This window comes from Oryzias latipes, chromosome 13, assembly GCF_053564925.1.
Source record: "Oryzias latipes strain Hd-rR chromosome 13, Olatipes_Hd-rR_3.1".
NCBI classification, from domain to species: Eukaryota; Metazoa; Chordata; class Actinopteri; order Beloniformes; family Adrianichthyidae; genus Oryzias; species Oryzias latipes.
The window spans coordinates 16,267,346-16,287,082 of record NC_136249.1 but is presented as its reverse complement, the minus strand read 5'-3'; the positions used below and the strand labels follow the sequence as shown (position 1 = coordinate 16,287,082).

Sequence of the window (19,737 nt, the reverse complement as noted above, 5' to 3'; positions counted from 1 at the left end):
AGGCATTACATGGTGGCCATACCTGCTGTTCTTGAAGCTGGAACTGTGAATAAGTTCTGTGCGAGTCTCCTGGAGCCAAATGAAATTCTTACTATGAAGGTTGCTCTGATGTACCAGCAAAAGAACACAACTCTTTTTGAAAAGACGTCCAACACAGAGTTTCATGAGTGCATTGATTTTCAGGTCAGCTCTCACCATAGCTTAAAAAACGTTTATCTTTTGTTTACAGACCTTATGAAATACCTTTATTTTTTTATTTTTTGACAGACTCCTTTAGTGCTAAATTCAGAAGTGCTGATGTTTGAAGTGGTGGTACAAGGCAACACATTTTACTCCAGAGAAGAGAGAAAAGTCATGATCAAAGTCTATAAACCAGGAACATTTGTTCAAACAGATAAACCAATATATCTCCCTGGACAGACAGGTAACTGGGTTCATAATAATTCTCCTCGATAGTATGCAACTTTGACAAAAGCAGAAAATGAAACAAGTACATAAACAATTCTGTGTCATTGGTTCAGACACATTTTGGTCTCAAAACTCAAAAAAATATTTTTTCCCCAATGTCTATAAAAAGTATTTAATGATCTTCCCACAGATTACTGTAAATCTGTTACATCTATGTGACATCATGTGTTTACATGCTGCACTCAAGGCTGCTCTGGGTGCAGACACTTTTCATTATTGTTTCATTTATACACAAAGATAAAACCTTATGCAGTCCAAATGACAGTATAGCTCTAGTTTTCAAAGATTTAATAGCTATTCTTTTATTTACTGTTGAATTTCTTTTAGTGCATTTCAGAGTCGTCTCACTGGATAATAAACTACGGCCTGCCACCCAACAGGTGAGTAGATACCAGAAAAACAACAATCTGAGTCAAACCTTCTGGGAAAAACACTGTTTACAGTTGGGGCCTCTTGCACTTTGCAACATAAACACCAGATATTGAACTTTAGTTGAAGTTACTCAATGTTCTGCTCTTTAACCAAATCCATATTTATGTCCATAACAAACTGGCCCCAATAAGGAAACCAATTCTTGACACAGGATGTTTATTAAATCAAAAAATGTTTCATTATTAGCCCAAGTAACATTATTGATGCAGTGATCCAATTACGTTACAGTCACAAACAACTGCCATCGGGCGATGGGGAGGCATTGGCAGAATCCGTAAGATTAGCTGCCACTGACCAATTCTTTTAATAACCATTGTCGTAGTCATGAATGCAGACGGCGACAGTCCGGCGGCTGTCAACCAGGCAGGCATGACGCCTTCACAAAATCGTGCAACAACTGGGTGGCCACAGGCGGTGGTAGTCAGACTATCAACCAACAGCAGCTCTGATTGGACTGTGTGTAAATGTCTCTGGACAGTGGCCGTTCATATGAAGTGCAACCAGCTGGCAGCTGCCTCGGGGCAATGTTCCCTGTGCACATGCACAATCGTGCACTCCTCAGACATCCTCAGCGCACAGGAAAACATGTGCAGCGCACAAAATAAAATTACATATTAGAATACACATTAACATTACATTATACTATTTACATAAAAAACTAAATGACAAACTCAAATTGCTCAAACATGTTGATCCTTCTTATTTCAGATGCAATTATCACATTTTTTGCACACACCTGATTTATGTGAGTACCTGCCTCTGCAAAAAAAGTAAAAAAATAGAGCCTCAGAGCCGCAGCACGGGGGTTGGTGCTCACAGTTGTCCTCAGTTTACTTAGGGAGCTTTTGTGTATGCACAGACACATGAAATATTCAAGAGAACAGTGGTCCGGGGGTCCACAGTGACCGGGGTCACCAGATTGCTGTCTGGGTATCGCCGGACCCCTGGCCCTTTTTTAACAGCCATCGTCGTGTGCGCGCACTGCTACCATACAATGTCTAACAACTGGACGGTGGCAGTGGAATGGCAGCGGTGGGGAAGGGGTGTGCCTGAAGGGAGGCATGCGCAACTTCCAAATGTGCCAGGGCAGCCACTGCCCAATGTCAAAACATCGTCTGCTCCCCGCTCAATTTAAATTTTTTCTTAAAACCTCGGCTACCGCAATGCAGCATGTGATAATGAGACAGACACAGACAGATTTGCTGAAAAACTGGCATTTAGGAGGCCCGCGGTGGCATTTTGCAAATGTGACCATAATCCTAACAATATTTTATCCCTTAACTGTTGATTGAAAATTATTTTCTTGTGAATGAGGTCAATATTAAGTGAAAAGCACATTGACTTTCATATTATTAGCTATTGTTTATTTATTTTTTTGTTTATTTAAAATGGGGACCGGACTGAAAAACTAACGTCTAAGATATTTTTGTTAAAGTTAACATATGTGTGCTTTTGTGACTAATCATTTAGTTATCTTCATAAAATGTATTTCTGCAGTTTTTATAAATATATATATATATCTTTTCCCTTTTTCAGTACCATTCAATTGACCTGAAGGTAAGATATTTTCTACCTTTGTGACTCTTATAATTTTAGCATCTTTTAATGAGCAAAAAAGGGAGCATTTCTGTAAGATATAAAACACTTTTTATGTTCAACATTATGTTTCACTAATCTGAGCCTTTTTAAAATGTTTGCTCCTCTAATCTTGCAAAGTTTTTCTATAAGATTGCTCAGAGGTGGTTTCCACAAGGAAATGAAGCTATTACTCAGGTCATATTTTTTACCCTTGGCCTGATGAAGAAAGTCTTTTTCTATGAGTTCTGTCCAGCAGCTGAGCAAACAGACAGGACCTGAAGGCGTCTTGTGTTAAGGCCCGTACACACCGGGACAAATTTCGCGCGCGATATTAGCCGACGTTTAACACCTCGTGACTAAACAAAGGGCACCAATGTGAGTGTGCACACCAACGCGAAAAAACGCCACGCGTCATAGCGTCACTTTTTAAAAAACGCCTCGGGTTCGTTTTTTTGGTTTGACGCGCCGCGTCGAAAACTATATGACCAATGAGAATGGCACTTTTGCACATATGTCTGGAGCTTCTGAAGTTACAGTAAAACACAACTTGGGGGCGCTCAAACACAAAACTGCCTTTCTGAGCACATGTACCAGCGAAGAAGATAGACGCCAAGAAGCCTCTACACTGACGCGAAGAAATAATGACGGACATTCTAAAATATCGCCGAACAACTTGTATTCATGTTTTCTTTGTATGATTCTGACAAGCGCGTAAATACTTGCTCTCTTCTTCTGAGTATACTTGCTCTCTTCTTCTGAGTGAAAAGCGACTTTAAGAAGCGTAAAGTTGCGCAGCGCCACCTTGTGTACAGGAGTATTTCAGTTTTACATTAAGCACCATCTAATGTCAGGGAATGAAATTGCATGTTCGCTCGGCTCATCGTCAGCGAAAATCGCCTGGGTGTGAACACAAAAAATGTGTCGAAAAACGCTGGCGAATAACGCCTGGCGATTATTCGTCCCGGTGTGTACGCGTTTTTAGACAGATTTAACTGTTACCATAGGGAGGTTTGTTGCAACACGAGTTGTATATTGGGGAGCAGCGAGACACAGTAATGTTGTTCTCAGTCAAAGTTCTTTGGTAAAACATTCCTAAAGTCCTCAAGAATCTTCTTTGTGGCTCACCTGTATCTGTATGTAAAAAACAAATTGCAAAAGGATTACATTTCTAAGGGTTATGTGGAGTTTAAAACAGTCTAAAGTTCTCACAGTGCCAGTTTGTTTACCTTAACAGTTCTTGAGGGTAATTTCAACCTTTTTTCTATTATATATTCATATATTTGTTTTTGTCCTTGAAACAGGATCCTTTAGGCAACAAAATTGGACAATGGCAAAATAAAACATCTAATAGTAAAATTTTGCAGCTTTCTTACCCTTTGAGCCCAGAAGCTCGTGTGGGACGCTACAACATCATTATAAAAATTGGTGAAGAGGAAGTTGATCTCGATTTCAGGGTGGAAAAACATGGTATGTTTTTTTTAATTTTTTTGTTTCATTTATTTTCATCTTTAATAATGTATAAATTTCAACACACTTTATTTTCCATCCACAGTTTGGCCCAAATTTGACGTTGTAATAAATGTGGCTGAAGAAGTAAGTGTTGCAGAGGAAACTATTGGTATAGAAATATGTGCTATGTAAGTAAAAATTCTGTCTTGACAAACATTTTCAAATACACTCTGTTCTCCATTACTACATATAAATTAAATTCTAAATAACATTTTGGTTCATTTTAAAATACCAGGTACACATATGGACAGCCCGTACCAGGATATTTTTTTGTAAGGCTATGCCGGCCCATTCATCGAGATCTCATAAGTGGCCTTTGTAACATCCAGAAGAAAAGGGTCTGTAACATTTGTCTTGTTGCCTCCATGACCCTCATGTACCTTCATTCACAGCCTGCTCACTTTTTTTTGTTAATGAGAGATATTTCAACAATCGTACAATTTTTGATGGTATAAGAACAGCAGGGGAATGGTTTGACACGCTTGCAGATAAGGAGAGGAAAAAAATAAATAGCTTGCATTTGAAATTTACAGTATCTGGTCAAAGAGAAATAAAGAAATGGGACTACATTAAACCTAGCATAATACTAAAGGGATCGGCAAAGAAAACAAGCAATAATTAAATCATAGTTCGTATTCTTAAAGCTAACTTAATTTACCTAATCGTGTTTTGTAGGTAGATAAAAAAGTCTGTGAGAGATTTACTTTTGAGATGTCACATTTCATCAAGGATCAAAAGAATTTATTGGATGACATACATATTCATGCAATAGTTCAAGAAGATGGTTCTGGTAGGTTACATTTTAAATTAAAAACTAAATTATGACTTTTTGTGTATTCTTTTGCTAAAAATGATGGACATAACAAATATAGTTGATTTGATCTGGATTTTTTTCTTTTGCAGATTTTAAACTCAGACAAGAGAAAATAATTAAACTTTCACATGTTACTGAAAGGCTCTTCTTTCTTGACACTGCAGAGGTTTTTATCCCTGGATCCAACTTTGAAGGAAAAGTACGTAAAAATTATGAGCATTGTCTTTGTTGTGTTGGAATTCAGAATGCTTGATGTGAAAATATTCTTGTTTTACAGGTGAAAGCAGTTTATTACAACAATACACCGATTGCTAACATGCTAGTGCACCTTTCAGATGACCATTTATGGTCTATGGATAGGCCACTCAATCTCACAACAGACAGTAACGGTGTTGCCACATTCACACTGAAAACAACAACCTATAGAAGAGTAATTCGGCTACGAGTAAGTAAACAACAAAACTAGATATTTTCAAAAACATGTTTGGACATTTTGTCATCATTTTTAACCTTTAATTTTTTTTAGTCCTCAGGAGTAAATATGAATGTATTATTAACTCTGTCTTCTGCTATCTGCTTCCCAGTGTTTTCAAAGCTTTTGTAAAATACTTAGTAACAAATGTGTTTTCCTGTAAAGCCTTTATTTAAAAGGATTGATTTTAGATTACTAACAAAGTTGGTTGTTATAAACCAGATAAGTAAGAACATGGACCACCTACAGAGGAGGTCATATAGGACAGAATCGCACAGGCTTTTTGAGTCACCTCCAGTCAGCTCTCTGGATGTAAAAACTGACAGCAAACCTCTTCCCTGTGACTCGGAACAAGACATTTCTGTCCACTACAGATTAACGGGAGAACCAAAGGTTTCTGTGAAAATCATGTACTTGGTGAGCATTTTTATATTTATATTCATTCTGTTGTAAAAATACAAAAAAGTTGTTGTAGCTAGAGTGTTACATGGTTCATATTCATATTTTTTTTAATTTGCCAAGTCATAACAAAGTCTTTGTCCGGGGTTAGCTATGATGGCCCAGAAGGGTCACAACACAACACTTTAACTCACAACACAACACTTGATCTCACAACACAATAACTCGCAACACAGCACAATAGCTCGCAACACAACACTTCAACTCAAAACGGAAGTATACCTGCTACAGAAGTTGCTGTGCTTTTATTCTGAAAATTCAACTGGGCTAAAACATTTGTAATCACCAGTCTCCATTCAGGGTTTATAAGAACGTTCAAAGATTTTTCCGCAGCTTACTCTCCATGTGACCCATTTTGAATGCTCACTTTTCTGCAATATTCCGAGAGGGTAAAATTAAAAACCAAAAGAGGGGATCTTTTATGTTATAATTTGCATTTTTGCAATGAAAATAAGAAAAACGTCGGTTTGGTAAAGTTAGAAAGATATTCACAGATTGGGACTTCCAGCCTCAATAATTCTTCTGATAAACGTTCAAATGTGACAGCAAGTATCTCAATCATTTTGTAATAACACAGAGTCAACTACTACTGAGCCCGTGTCCTGAAATGGAAAAAATAAAATATATCTCGTTCCCACAAATGAATATTATGTTCCCACAAACTAGTATCTTGTTCCCATGAAATCATATTACGTTCCTACGAAATAATAATCCGTGTCATTCATAAACACCGATATGCTCTCCGTCCGGCTGCAAAAGCCGCTTTCAGTGTTAACTTCCGTGTCTCTGTGACCCACATTTGTTCGAGGATGGAAAAAGAAGAACAAGAATGATCAATTTATTAGTGTCTCAATGAATATAAGAAAAATATCATAAGATTTACAATACCTAGGCTGCTTTGCCACATGATTCACTGGACATAGCTCCTAGCTCCGCCGCAGAGCTCTTTTGCTTGTCATGCCAGCATTCGGGCAGCTGGCTGGTCGGTACACAGACAGACAGCTGATATTGTAGTTGTAGTTTCCTTTCTTGAACAAATGTGGGTCACAGAGACACGGAAGTTAACACTGAAAGCGGCTTTTGCGGCAGGACGGAGAGCATATCTGTGTTTATGAATGACTTAGGACGTGAATAATTACATTGTTTGCACAAATTAATTATTTCGAAGGAACGAAATATTATTTTGTGGGAGCAGGATATTAATTTGTGCGAGCAAGATATTAATTTGTGGGAACAAAATATATTTTATTTTTTCCATGTCAGGACACAAGCTCAGTAAACTACAAATGCATTTACATGTCTGTAAATTCAGACATGCAGTGAACCGGCTGCCAAGGGACGGTTAACAAAGTGCAAACGCAGAAAAAAGACCATTCTTTAAAAATCAATAATTTCTCAAAAAGGAATAAATGTCAACATTTATGTGAGCTGGTAATGAAGACTCGTCAGTATATTCATGCTACAATCAATATTTTGCAATACGATCAATCTTTATTTTATTTTATTGTATATATTTGTTTTAAATTTTAATAGTTATGAATTACAATAAAGGTGCTCAATTGCTCTGAAGATACTGAAGCTTTTGTCACCATACTTCCTGTACTGGTGACAAAGAGTTGTAGTGTGTTATTTTGTGTTGTGTTGCGAAATCTAAAGTGTTGTGTTGTGACCGTTCTGGACAGCCGTAGTTAGCTCTTCTAGAGCAATATTCTCATGTCTCCCTTGTTTCCAACCCATATCCTGCTTAAGAGTCTAATGTTTAGAGTCTAATGAGTCTAATACTTTTTAATTTCCCTGAAAATGATGACTTACAGACTCTTGTAATGTGGAAGTGGAATAGGGAATTGGGAATTGCCAGGTTAATTAAACAGAAAACAATGGGAATTGTGGGAATGTGGTTGTTATGTACAACAGGTGCTTTGGTCCAAATTATTGGTAAGACACAAACATTGTCACATAATTTATTTTTTACCTTTTGTGTATTTAGGTGTTGTCCAGAGGAGTAATTGTTTCTCAAGGAAATAAAAAAATTCAAGTACAAGATGAATCAGGTTTGCAATGTCGGATTATTTTTATGTTTTTGCACAGTAGGTTAATTTCTTAAGCAATTTTCCTTCACATTTAATGTATTTTCTTTGACTCCATTAAACATGTGTGGAAGGTCATTACTAGTAGGTTAATACTCTACTCTTGCAGAGAATGTGGGTAAAATAACATTGAAACTCAGAATTACCCCGGACTTGGCTCCAGAATTCCAGCTGGTGGTTTATGCTGTCCTCCCTAGCAAAGATGTGATTGCCAGCAGTGGGGGCTTCTCCACAGAAAAATGTTTCTCCAATAAGGTGAGATTAAAAATAAGTGAGACTAACAGCCTAATTGATTGATTGATTTGATTTGATGTATTAATTTATTTCAAGCATTGTAGTCAAAGCAATAAAGAATTTACACATATTTATAAAACTCATTACAGAAATGTTGGAATGCATAGATTAAAAAGACAGAAAATAAAACAAAAACGTCACGTAAATCACATTTGGTTAATTAAATACAGTGATCATTTACTATAGTCAAGTAGAGCTTGATTTATTGCTTGAAAAGGAGTGGGAAGAAGCAAGTTTATATAATCCCACCCCTACTGAGTTAATTTATTTGATAGATTTACAGTTTTTTTTATGCAGTTCTGATCAGATAGATTCTCTTCAAGTAACAAAATCTAATGCTTAGTAATGATTATATTCAGAAAACAGTCATTCATGATTTCAGTAAACAGCAACGGTAACCATTATTACATAATGCTGAACATTATGCTGACCATTATTACCATTATTACATAATGGTTACCGTTCAGAGGGGGGGCACATCAGAGACCACCTCCCAACTGACTTGGACACCCACCAGTTCGCATACCGCAAGAACAGATCCACAGAGGACGCCGTAGCCGTGGCTCTCCACTCCGCAGCAGAGCTACGTCCGGATGCTCTTTGTGGATTACAGTTCCGCTTTCAACACAATAATCCCGGACAGACTCTGCGATAAACTGATCACTCTTGGCCTACCACCCCTCACATGCAATTGGATTAACAACTTCCTCACAAACCGAACACAGATGTGAGACTTGGCCCCCACCACTCCTGCACCCTGAACATCGGCGCCCCACAACTTCTGAAAGTTCCAGTGAGTACCATTGGGGCCATCATCCGGAAGTGGAAAGAACACGGCATTACCATAAACCTGCCACGGCCAAAGAGGGTGGATCTTTTAGCAAGACAACGATCCCAAGCACACAGCCAAGGTAACATTCAACTGGTTGAAGAAAAAGAAAATAAAGCTGGTAGAATGGCCCAGTCAATCACCAGACTTGAATCCAATTGAAAATCTTTGGAAAGAACTGAAGATCCGGGTTCACAGAAGAGACCCCCGGAACCTTGAAGATTTGAAGGCAGTTTGTGTGGATGAATGGGCCAAGATCCCACCTGAGTATTGTATTCGACTGGTTTCTCCATACAGGAAGCGTCTTGAGGCTGTAATCACCAACAAAGGTTTTGGCACTAAGTATTAAATAAATTTCAGTAAGCGTGTTCAATACTTATTCCCTGTGCCATTTCACTTTATTACACATAACTTCATTTATGGACATAAATGTTTGGATTTCTTTCCATGTGTGCATTACTTGGGTTGATGCCGACATCTGGTGAAAATTGCGTGTCAATAGCTCGATTAGAAATATGTTTTTTTAAAGAAATGTTGTCGTGTTCAATACTTATTTTCCCCGCTGTATATTTGCACACTTGTATATACTGTTTGTTTGTTTGTTTGATTCTATTGTATTACAATGTTTTTTTTGTATTATTTTTTTCATTCCTTGCTGTTCTTGCACTGATGGCGATGCTTAAATCTCATTGTGCAATGCACAATGACAACAAAGCTAATCTAATCTAATCGAATCTAATCTAATCTAATCATTGATTAATAGAACCCATTATCACAATAAACCAGTAATTATTGCTACAAAATAAAATCAAGTAAACAAAATTGATAGCTTATTGGTTGTAATTCAAACCTTTCAGTAATCATTAATGCACATTACAATGTAATACTCATTGGTTGTAGTTAAAAGAGCCTTGATTATTTCATCACAATCAAGTTCACACATGCATTTGGAATTATTCAAACACCTGTTGATCCTTAAATCCACTTATCTTCATATCCTGAAATAAGAGTTTATTTCTACATTTTTTGAATATTTGGATATTTGAACATTTTTTGAGCTCATTACTTAACCCGTTCCAAAGTTTAGTGCCATACACCGACACACAGAAACTTTTCTTTGTGGTTCTTATCAGTTTGATCTTGAAGTTCCAACATCCCCTCAGTTTGTAGCCTCCTTCATTTTCTAAGAACTGTTTTTGGATATTGAATGGTAACGATTTACGATAACAATAACGATTTCCCACTAGCTCTGTATAAAAGTTGCGCAGTGTAAAAATCCACAAGGTCATACGGTTTTAAAAGTCTAGATTGATAAAATAAATTGTCTGTATGATCAAGATATCCGGCTTTATGTACAATTCTGACGCTTGATTTTGAAGTAAAAAGAGAGGATGTACTGAGCTCCTATAATTATTCCCCCAAATTTCTATACAGTAGGTGAAATATGGTAATATTAAGAAACAGTACAATAAATATCGACTGTTGTATTCTAAGATATGTTTAGATTTATTCACGATTGAAATTTTTGACATTTTAGTTTGTATGTGTCTGATGTGTGGCTTCCAACTAAATAAGAATTTGATTTCTGTAACACTTTCAATTAAGAAAATTATTTATTTCAATTGAGAGCTCTTTATTTGGGTTATAGTTTTCAAAAAAATCACTTAGGTTTTATCTTTGAACCTAGATAAAACCAAAGTGATTTTGGATTTGTTGTAATTCATCCATAATTTTATTTTGTTTAACTCAGTGTTTACCACATTGATAATTTCCCTATGATTATCTGTAGAATAGAATATATTTGTGTCATCAGCAAATAATATGAGTTACATAAGCTGTGAAACATTGAATATATCATTTATGTAAATATTGAATAGCAGCGGGCCCAGAATTGTTCCTTGTGGGACACCACAACTTATCTCTTTGGTTTCTGAAGTAAATTCATCAATCTTGACGTATTGTTTTCTACCCGTTAAATAGCTTCCAGTTTGTCAAGTAGGATGTCATGATTGATAGTGTTAAATCAATATAAATTCCAGCTGCATATTTCTTTTTGTCCAGAGCATTTGTGATTTCCTCCACAGCAGCAATGATAGCCAATGAGGTCGATTTGTTTTCTCTAAAACCATATTGATTTTCATTTATATTGTTATATTTATCAATAAATAAAACTAATTTATCACTCAATATTTTTTCTAAAGTTTTTGAGAATTGTGGAAGAAGAGAAACAGGTCTATAGTTTATAAATTGGTGTTTGTCTCCACTCTTGTAGATAGGAATCACTTTTGCAATGTTCATTTGTAATTAAGTTACTTTTTAAAATTCACATTTGTAAACAAAAATGTGTGATGTTTTAAAAGCATCATTACACTCTTATCTTAAATAGAAATATAAAAAAAATACTCATACAGTCAATTAATTCTAGTAAAGCTTGTGTCTGGTTGATTACGGATTCAAACTTAATGACTCAATGTTATTTTCTGTCTGTGTTCATAAGGTGTCGCTGACGTTTTCCCCGTCATCAGCCGTCCCAGGAGAGCAGATCAAACTCCAGCTCACTGCCCAGCCCAATTCTCTATGTGGTCTCAGTGCAGTCGATCAGAGTGTGTTGATAAATGACCCTGGGAAGACCCTTAGTGCAGACAAGGTAACATGAAATGGACTGTGACAGATGTAAAGTTAATAAAGGAGAGATTTTAGGATTGCAAGTAAAGATGTATGCAAGTAAAGATGTATTTGTGATACAGGAAGATGTGCATGAAATAAATCCATCGTTATTTGCAGTCAGTCTCTGGGCTGGTGACGTAAACCTCAGAGCCTAGATGCTGTGGTTAAGAGGTAGACAGTCCAAAAACATTGTTCTGGTTTGGAGAACGGAGTGGAGGATGGCCAACAAAACCAGCTAGAATCAGGAGAAACTACCATCCATTAAATTAAAAGCAAAAACAGTGGAATTTTTGATTTCCGATTTTGAAATTTTTTTGAAAAATTTCACGGAAGTGGTTTGCAGTGTGTAAAACATCAGTGGTCAACAGATTTGGAGGCTTTATTCAAAGCTGCAGCCCAGATGATAAGGACCAGTTTTGGCACATAAATTCCTATTTTAAGATTAAGTTGAGATTAAGTTCTGCATTGCGGCTTCACGTCCTTCTTTCAAATGAACCAATGAACAATGAACAAAAACATGAAGTTAATATTCTCTGTTAAGATGTAAACTCATATGAAAGTCACTTGTTTTCAGTAAATTTGAACTTTTTTATGCAGTTTAACCAGAGCATTTTGTTTGTTTGATTAGAAACAAAACAGTTTTTATTCTTTATATTATAATTGTCAATCTGCTGCTCATAAATTTTACAGTTATACCTTTTTCAGATTTTTGATTTATTACCTGTAAAGAAAGCATCTTCTGTTCCACATGAAGTTGAGGGCTCTATGGAATGTTTGACTCTGAGACACAAGAGGTCCAGCACATCATCTTATCAGAAACCTGATGAGGCCTATAGAGTGTTCCAGGTAATTTAAACATGTGCCGCAATTCAGACCCTGAAATGTATTTATTCATTTCTTACAGTTTACTGTTGTTATTGCATCTCTGTGTTTAACAGGGCGTAGGTTTGAAGATTGCAACTAACTTGATGATTCGATTCCACCAGTGCATTGTGTATAAGGGACAAATTTACGATCTAAGTTAGTTCAAATGCTTTTGTAAAAAGGTTCAGATGATTGTTAAACCAGACACGATGGAATTTTGCTTTATGTGTTTGTTTGTTTTTTCTTTAATTACAGATTATCGGTCACGATATACACACAATTCAGTATTTGAATCTTATCCTTCTAGCAAATCTTCATTTTCTCCCCCACCAACAGTCCGCTCCTTTTTTCCTGAGACCTGGATATGGGATCTGGTTGAAGTTGGGTAAGGTTACATTTAACATTTATACTTATGTTTAGGATTTAGATATGTTTCATTTTAACTCTTTAACTTTCATTTAGCAGCATGATCATCCTGACAAATCACGTCATGACTCCTAGGATGAGTGTGATTCATTAGCACACTGTGGAAGGGGTCAGCCTTGCCTAAGGCTCATGTATTTGAGTACACCCACATCTGCCAGACAGCATGGACCTCTATTCTGTTCACAAGTTCCTCAGTTATGTTTTTTTTTTTACTTATTGACAATCTAGGTATCATACATAAAATTACAAGCAGTAACCATGTAATCAACATTACATCCCTCAGTTATGATGAGGAAATTTACATCCGCGATCCCCCATTTCCCATGAGTCTTAGGGGCTAAAGGCGGGGCCTTTAAAGCAGCGGCGACTGAAAAGCGTGCGCCTCAGCGCGAGACGCGCGCGCGTCAGAAGTTTCCTTCCAAAACAAACACTGTTGCTCCGCCGACGCTTCTGCGCTCCGCGCTCGCCAAGCGGGCTCCTTGTCTCCCCTTCCTATCCGAAAATCTCACACGGCGGCTGTGAGCTTTTTAATGCAAAATTCCGCTCAGTCCTTAGAAACTGTGAAACGATCACGTGGATTTGTGTTTCCAGTTGTGTCCCGACAAAATAAAGGCTGATGTTATTCCCACATATTTACGTGCACCCAGCCGAGTCACTATGACTCAGAGGTAAATTCACTTCTGAGCATGCGCTGTTCTCTCCTTCACGCAGCTGACCGGCTTTTCCAAACCCGTTGGTGATGGTGGATTTTTTCACGCTGCTTTTAACGATTGCTTTTAACTTGAAAGCTTCATCATATTGTAGCGACGATCACGTGCACGTTGGGTCTAATGGCACCAAAGGATTCTGGGATGCGGCCGGGCATGCGTGTTTCTTTTTGTTGAACCATGACTGAAGTGTCTAAGACCTGAACTGAGGTCCATGCTGTTTGGCTGCTTAGAGGTGTGTTAAAAAACTAATGACTCGTGCTTGGTGTTAGATAGAGAATTCGAACCATTCACCGAGTCCGAAAATACGAACATGGCGGCCGCCAATTCTTCCACTTTCGGCTTCTCCCATCCGGGGTCGCCACAGCGAACAAGTCGCATGGTAAATTTGGCAATGTTTTACGCCGGATGCCCTTCCTGACGCAACCTTCTCAAACCGGGCTTGGAACCGGCACAGAGGTAGAGAAGGGAACAGGGAGCAGCCCGGAGTCGAACCCTGGTTTCACGGACGGAAGGCGCCGCAAACCAGCACGAGCTAAACCAGCTCCATGGCGGCCGCCAATTAAATCCTTAAATTAGCCGCATCACTGAATAAGCCGCAGGGCTGTAAGCGCAGGAAAAAAGTAAAGGCTTATAGTCCGGAAATTCTCTTTTGTGGAAGTTTTACTTCGTACAAACAGCACAGACATTTTGTACGAAGGGGACAGACAGATGAACATGATGCATTCAAAGTCTGAACTCCGAAGCGCAGGAAGATGGGCTTGGTATAAAAACCCTACATTTTCATTATGAAGATTATAAAATGGACAATGACGTCGGGTCCCCGGCGGAGGACCACTCTGGCCTGCAGGACCATTTATTGAAGGCTGGGCTGGCCTGCGTGCTTCCTCAACTGGAAGTGAGACTAAGACGCCTCGTCTGACCCAGCTGTCAGACAAAGCGGGGACAGCATGGGCTCTGCTTGTGCAACTAAACAAACTAGATGTACTGGACTGGGCACGGGGATTCAAGTTTGCAATACCACCGGACGAGCTTATCTCTGCTTCTGCCACTAATGCCCCAGCACTGGCAGCTTTGCTGCTAGCACTAGCTTTGGCAACCAGAGACAGTTAACTCCAGTTAACTCGTTTCTTGGCAGTCAACTCCAAAAAGGTGAGCGACAGATTAATAATGACTGATCGAATAATTTCAGTGATAAACAGCAGACGAAACTCTGACCAGCGGCTTAGCTGAGATGACTGGTGTGCCTGTGTCTACTGAGACTGTCAGCGAGCGACAGAGTGAAATAAGATTAAGATCAACTTTATCAATCCCCGTTGGGAAATTCAGTATTAAGTAACTGCACTCTCTGTCTCCCTATGCCTCCCTGCTCTCTGGCTTTGGGGGCCCCGGCGGGCGGTTGTTTTCTATCAGCTACCTTGCGCGTGTTAGGGGGGAGGGGGGCTGCCGTTGCTGCTGCGACGGGGGTCTTGGTGTGGTGATGACTGGGCACTTTTCCTCCTTCCTTTTACCAGGAGGGAGACCACTAACACTCACTCAGCCACAGGAGCTATCTCAGCTTTGCACAAATAGTTTGCGTGACTGAATGAAATGTTACACGAGTTGGTCTGAAGGCATAAGTAAGCGTGTGGGAACATGAGTTGTATTGTGCACATGTTGACATGTCAGCCACAGGTATGTTTATAACATTTGAGTGTGTGTATGGACAGGCCCCACCCTTTCTAGATTTGTATTACTTTTAAACCTGACTGTAAGGATTATCCATCCAGCAACTTGTTGCTTTATGCTGCTTCATGGTTTAACCCTCCCCCCTCTCTAACATCCCTCTCTTCTTCGTCCTTCTCTTCTTTTCTTTTCGGTCCGGTCCAAAAATGTTTCATAATATAAGTAAGATGAATAAAGTTTACCCTAAAGTACAAAAGGGGTTCATTCAAATATACACCTAGTGTGTCAAAAGATTCATAACCCGTGTTGTAAAAGTAGAACATGTCCAACACAAGAGGCCTTCAGCTCCCTTCTGTTTGCTTTGCTGTTGGACAGGACAAGTTAAGAAAAATAAAAATAAAGTTTAGTCTAAATTACAGATGTCAAAAGATTCATAACCCATGTTGTAAAAGTAGAACATGTCCAACACAAGAGGCCTTCAGCTCCCTTCTGTTTGCTATGCTGTTGGACAGGACAAGTTAAGAAAAATAAAAATAAAGTTTAGTCTTAATTACAAATGTCAAAAGATTCATAACCCGTGTTGTAAAGTAAAACATGTCCAACACAAGAGGCCATCAGCTTTTCTCTGGTTGCTCAGCTGTTGGACAGGACAAGTTTAAAAAAACACACAAAAAAAGCACACATGGACAAATAGTATTTTATGATATTGTACCACAACCAGTAACACCGCTTTAACCATGCAACCATGTGACATGTCTTTTTTTGTGTCTCTGCTCTTTTAGAGAGTCTGGAACAAAAGATGTGTTCCTTACAGCTCCAGACACCATCACCACCTGGGAAACGGAGACTTTCTGTTTGTCCAGTCAGGGTTTTGGGTTGGCTCCTCGTAAGAAGCTTACAGTCTTTCAGCCTTTCTTTCTGGAACTGACCCTGCCCTCCTCCATCATCCGGGGGGAAAGCTTTGAACTAAAGGCAACTGTCTTCAACTACCTGAACAGCTGCATCATGGTAATGAAGAAAATCCAATATTACATCTCAACAAACCCCCATGAATGTGTTTCATAACAGTTTAAAAAGAAAAAGCATTTAACAGCAAAGAAAATATAGTTCTTGTGTGATCTCAAGGAAATATATTATGCAAAATAAATTCCAGATTTGATTAATTTGTTAGTTTTGGATTTTAAATGTTCATTGTTTAAAAAACATACAAAAAATATTTATTACAAACGAAACAAGTTTACATTTACATTTAGTCCTTTAACAGGTGATTTAATCCAAATAAGTAATAAGAATATAAAAAAAACTTAAGCAGAAACCAAGTCAAAGTCAGCACAATCCCATTTAAATGTTGTTTAAAGAATCTTTCTTCAAGCAATTCCTCATTCATCTGGCTGATAATCATTGTTGCCAATTTGGAAATGTTTAGTTTTATTTCCTCCTCAAACAGTAAGCCAGAAACTCAGAGACTCCGAGGAGAAAGCCTGAGGGGTTTGGGTTAGCCCATGCATGTCTTACCTACTTGGTTTGTTGAATGTCTCTTTCGTACAGATTACTGCACACAAATTCATAACTAAATGCACTTACAACAGAACATAATATAGTCTTAAGTTGTCTAAACTTAAACTATTTTACAGCTGAGTTCTTTTTAACCATGTCAGAAATCACACCCCCACCATCCAGCAGCTGAGTCCCCAAATCTCTGCATCCTCAGTGGAAAATGTGTCTGTGGGATGGAGGAGTTCACATTAAAAATATGAAACGCAGTAACTTAAGGCCTGTTAGTCCTTATAAACAATGTCAGATTGTTTATATACAAAAACTATATTTTCAACCTTGACCTTTGTAAAAGTTAATTTAGCTATTAATGTCACCAAGTAACTTTTTGAACTAGAGCAGTAAAAAGCTGACATTCAACCAGGTCACGTAAATAATAATGTTTTTAAAACAAATTATTTGACTATTTCAAATGTTACATTATGAAACAAAATTCTTCTTCATCTTTTGAACAGGTCAGCGTGACTCCAGGCGTCTCTTCAAGTTACGTGATCACACCTGTCTCTACTGAGGAGTACACATCCTGTCTGTGTGACAGTGAGCGAAAGAGCTTCCACTGGAACATGAACCCCACAGCATTAGGTAAAGCTCAGACTTTTTGATATCACAGCGTATATTTTATAAACATATAAAATATTTTATATATTTCATAAAATTCACCTATGACCTGCTGGAATCTACAGATCTTTGTTGTACAAGCCATGACAGATATTTATTGTCTTTAGGGGTTGTAAATATAACTGTAACTGCTGAGGCTATACCATCCCACACAAGGTGTGACAATGAAATTGTCAGCGTTCCAGAAAGGGGTCGCATTGACATAGTCACGAAATCTTTGATAGTAAAGGTATGTGTTTTATTATAAAGATCACAAAACTTGGCATGCATGACAATGTATCTTATTGCCCAGGTTTATCTGTTAACTCAGTATTTTAAGTTTTTGTTTATCAAGAAGATATTGATCCAAGTAAAATACAAGTCTACCATGCTGTGTTAAGTATGTGTGCTTATAAATTTCATGATTTTATTGTGACACCAATATCAGAACAATGAGTTGTTGGGCCAATAATGTTGTGCAGTTACAATTTATCTTTTATATTATTGTAAATTATTTGAAACAATGACGGATTGTATTTAAGTTATTACAGTAGCTTTTACTTCTCCTCATTTTTCAACTAGGCTGAAGGAATTGAGGTTAGAAAGGCTTACAATTGGCTGTTCTGCCCAAAAGGTCAGTTTGTTTTTCGTCAAAGGGAATACGTTGTGTTGGCTTCTGGTTTTGAAGATTAGGCACTAATTAACAGCAAATTCTTATCTCAATGCTCATCACAATTTAACTTTACAGCTAACAGAATAACACAAAGATGTAATATGTTCATTAGGAAGTCAGCATCTTATCCCCATCCATGGCAATGGGCACTTCTTTACCAAAGGCCCAAAGAGTTTTACACTCACAGTTCCATTCACACACACTTAGAGATTGATGGTAGCAGATGTTATCATCGATTGGAGACAACTATTCTTCATAAAACTGTGATTTCTTTTTTCTGAGCAGAAGAAACTGTGATTGAGAAAACTGACCTAGAGCTTCCTGACAATGTGATTGATGGGTCTGCTCGTGCCTCAGTATCAGTCTCAGGTAGATTTACCGTAAGGTTATGTCAAATTTAAGTTTAACCCTTGTGCTATTCTAGGCACTTTACCATTGGGAGTTGGGTCATCTAGGCCCACTAGACAGTGCGCTGAACATGTTTTCTTAAATGATTTGTGATCTTCACTGGTGTCCATGGATTACATGAAATCTTTCCACCTTTATCATGGTAGGGAGAACAAGTAAATGTAAGGGTGGGGTCATAGGATAGTGTAGCACTTATGTCAAACTTAACCAGCAAAAGCTACACAAAGTTAATAGGTTCTATTTACAAAGAGAAGAAAAACAACAATGTGTTTAAATAACAGAGGGCAGGTTTATTCCATCACCTTTCACAACACAAAATAGAACAACAACATAAACAATAATTTCTTCCTAAAAGTGAATTTCTTTTACAAAATAAATCAGCTTTATAAAAAATAGTATAAAATAAATTGTCCTTTGTCTCGTTTGTGCACTCAATTTGTTCTCTACCCGGGTAGGATAAGTGAATGTGTATGGAAATGTTCCTTATCTCTTATCCTGTCAGATTGGGTTCAATGTTGATGGGAATCAGTAACAGCTGGCCACACTGTACTTCAATCTTCAACAGGATACTCTTGTTCTACGCCTGGCTCGCCATCGACTTCCAACGAAGAATTGTAGTCCGAGTTACAATTGAGGGTCATCAAAACAATTCTGCACATAGTACAGAATGAATCAGACACATTATAATCTATATTTTAAGTGAGATCTCATCTTTCAATAAACTCAATATCTTTTCCCTGTAATTTGGAAATTGTTTTTATGGTTTTCTCTTTTTTTTTAGTAGTTCGCCAAAACCAATTTACAAACAAAAAATTCAGTAATCCTTTTAACAAGTATTTACTATTAGTAAAAGGAATTTCCCTTTGCACAAATCTGAAAAAATGACTGTATGAATTAAGTTTTAACAAATAAAATTATTATAACCATGGTATAATACAATTCTTTTTAAACAATGAATACTTCAACCACCATTTCAATTAACTTATCAAAAGTACATATTCACGCATATGTGTACCAGAAAGAAATCAGATAAAGTAAACATTTATAACACAGAACAAAAATTAATATTTTCTACATACTCCAAATTGTTTTGTTCCCCTTTTTAACAGAATTTAATTTAAAACATAACCATCAACTCCATTTTACAACTCTTTCCTACTCACCGGAGTTTCGACACGTTCACAACGTAGCCGCTCTGAAAATGTTCTTTCGGCACACAACGTAACCGATCTCA

The 19,737-nt window shown here is 37.6% G+C and overlaps 1 protein-coding gene across 5 annotated transcripts in view; it reads left to right on the top strand.

The window, feature by feature from the left end:
- Nucleotides 1-19,737, top strand: part of LOC101160088 (alpha-2-macroglobulin-P) — a 40,366-nt gene that overhangs the window by 195 nt on the left and 20,434 nt on the right. For 2 of the 5 annotated variants that reach the window (XM_023961532.2, XM_023961529.2), the window contains exons 2-23: nucleotides 3-183; nucleotides 268-424; nucleotides 796-848; nucleotides 2,437-2,457; nucleotides 3,780-3,945; nucleotides 4,031-4,115; nucleotides 4,223-4,325; nucleotides 4,663-4,777; nucleotides 4,891-5,000; nucleotides 5,079-5,246; nucleotides 5,496-5,690; nucleotides 7,720-7,783; nucleotides 7,929-8,074; nucleotides 11,440-11,589; nucleotides 12,315-12,455; nucleotides 12,548-12,629; nucleotides 12,729-12,858; nucleotides 16,054-16,279; nucleotides 17,281-17,407; nucleotides 17,551-17,672; nucleotides 18,005-18,056; nucleotides 18,381-18,464. In XM_023961532.2, coding sequence (XP_023817300.2) covers nucleotides 3-183; nucleotides 268-424; nucleotides 796-848; nucleotides 2,437-2,457; nucleotides 3,780-3,945; nucleotides 4,031-4,115; nucleotides 4,223-4,325; nucleotides 4,663-4,777; nucleotides 4,891-5,000; nucleotides 5,079-5,246; nucleotides 5,496-5,690; nucleotides 7,720-7,783; nucleotides 7,929-8,074; nucleotides 11,440-11,589; nucleotides 12,315-12,455; nucleotides 12,548-12,629; nucleotides 12,729-12,858; nucleotides 16,054-16,279; nucleotides 17,281-17,407; nucleotides 17,551-17,672; nucleotides 18,005-18,056; nucleotides 18,381-18,464 — 2,678 coding nt within the window. Of the gene's footprint in view, nucleotides 1-2; nucleotides 184-267; nucleotides 425-795; nucleotides 849-2,436; nucleotides 2,458-3,779; nucleotides 3,946-4,030; nucleotides 4,116-4,222; nucleotides 4,326-4,662; nucleotides 4,778-4,890; nucleotides 5,001-5,078; nucleotides 5,247-5,495; nucleotides 5,691-7,719; nucleotides 7,784-7,928; nucleotides 8,075-11,439; nucleotides 11,590-12,299; nucleotides 12,456-12,547; nucleotides 12,630-12,728; nucleotides 12,859-16,053; nucleotides 16,280-17,280; nucleotides 17,408-17,550; nucleotides 17,673-18,004; nucleotides 18,057-18,380; nucleotides 18,465-19,737 lie in introns of all 5 variants that reach the window. The other 3 variants (XM_023961530.2, XM_023961528.2, XM_023961531.2) reach the window with 2 other exon arrangements.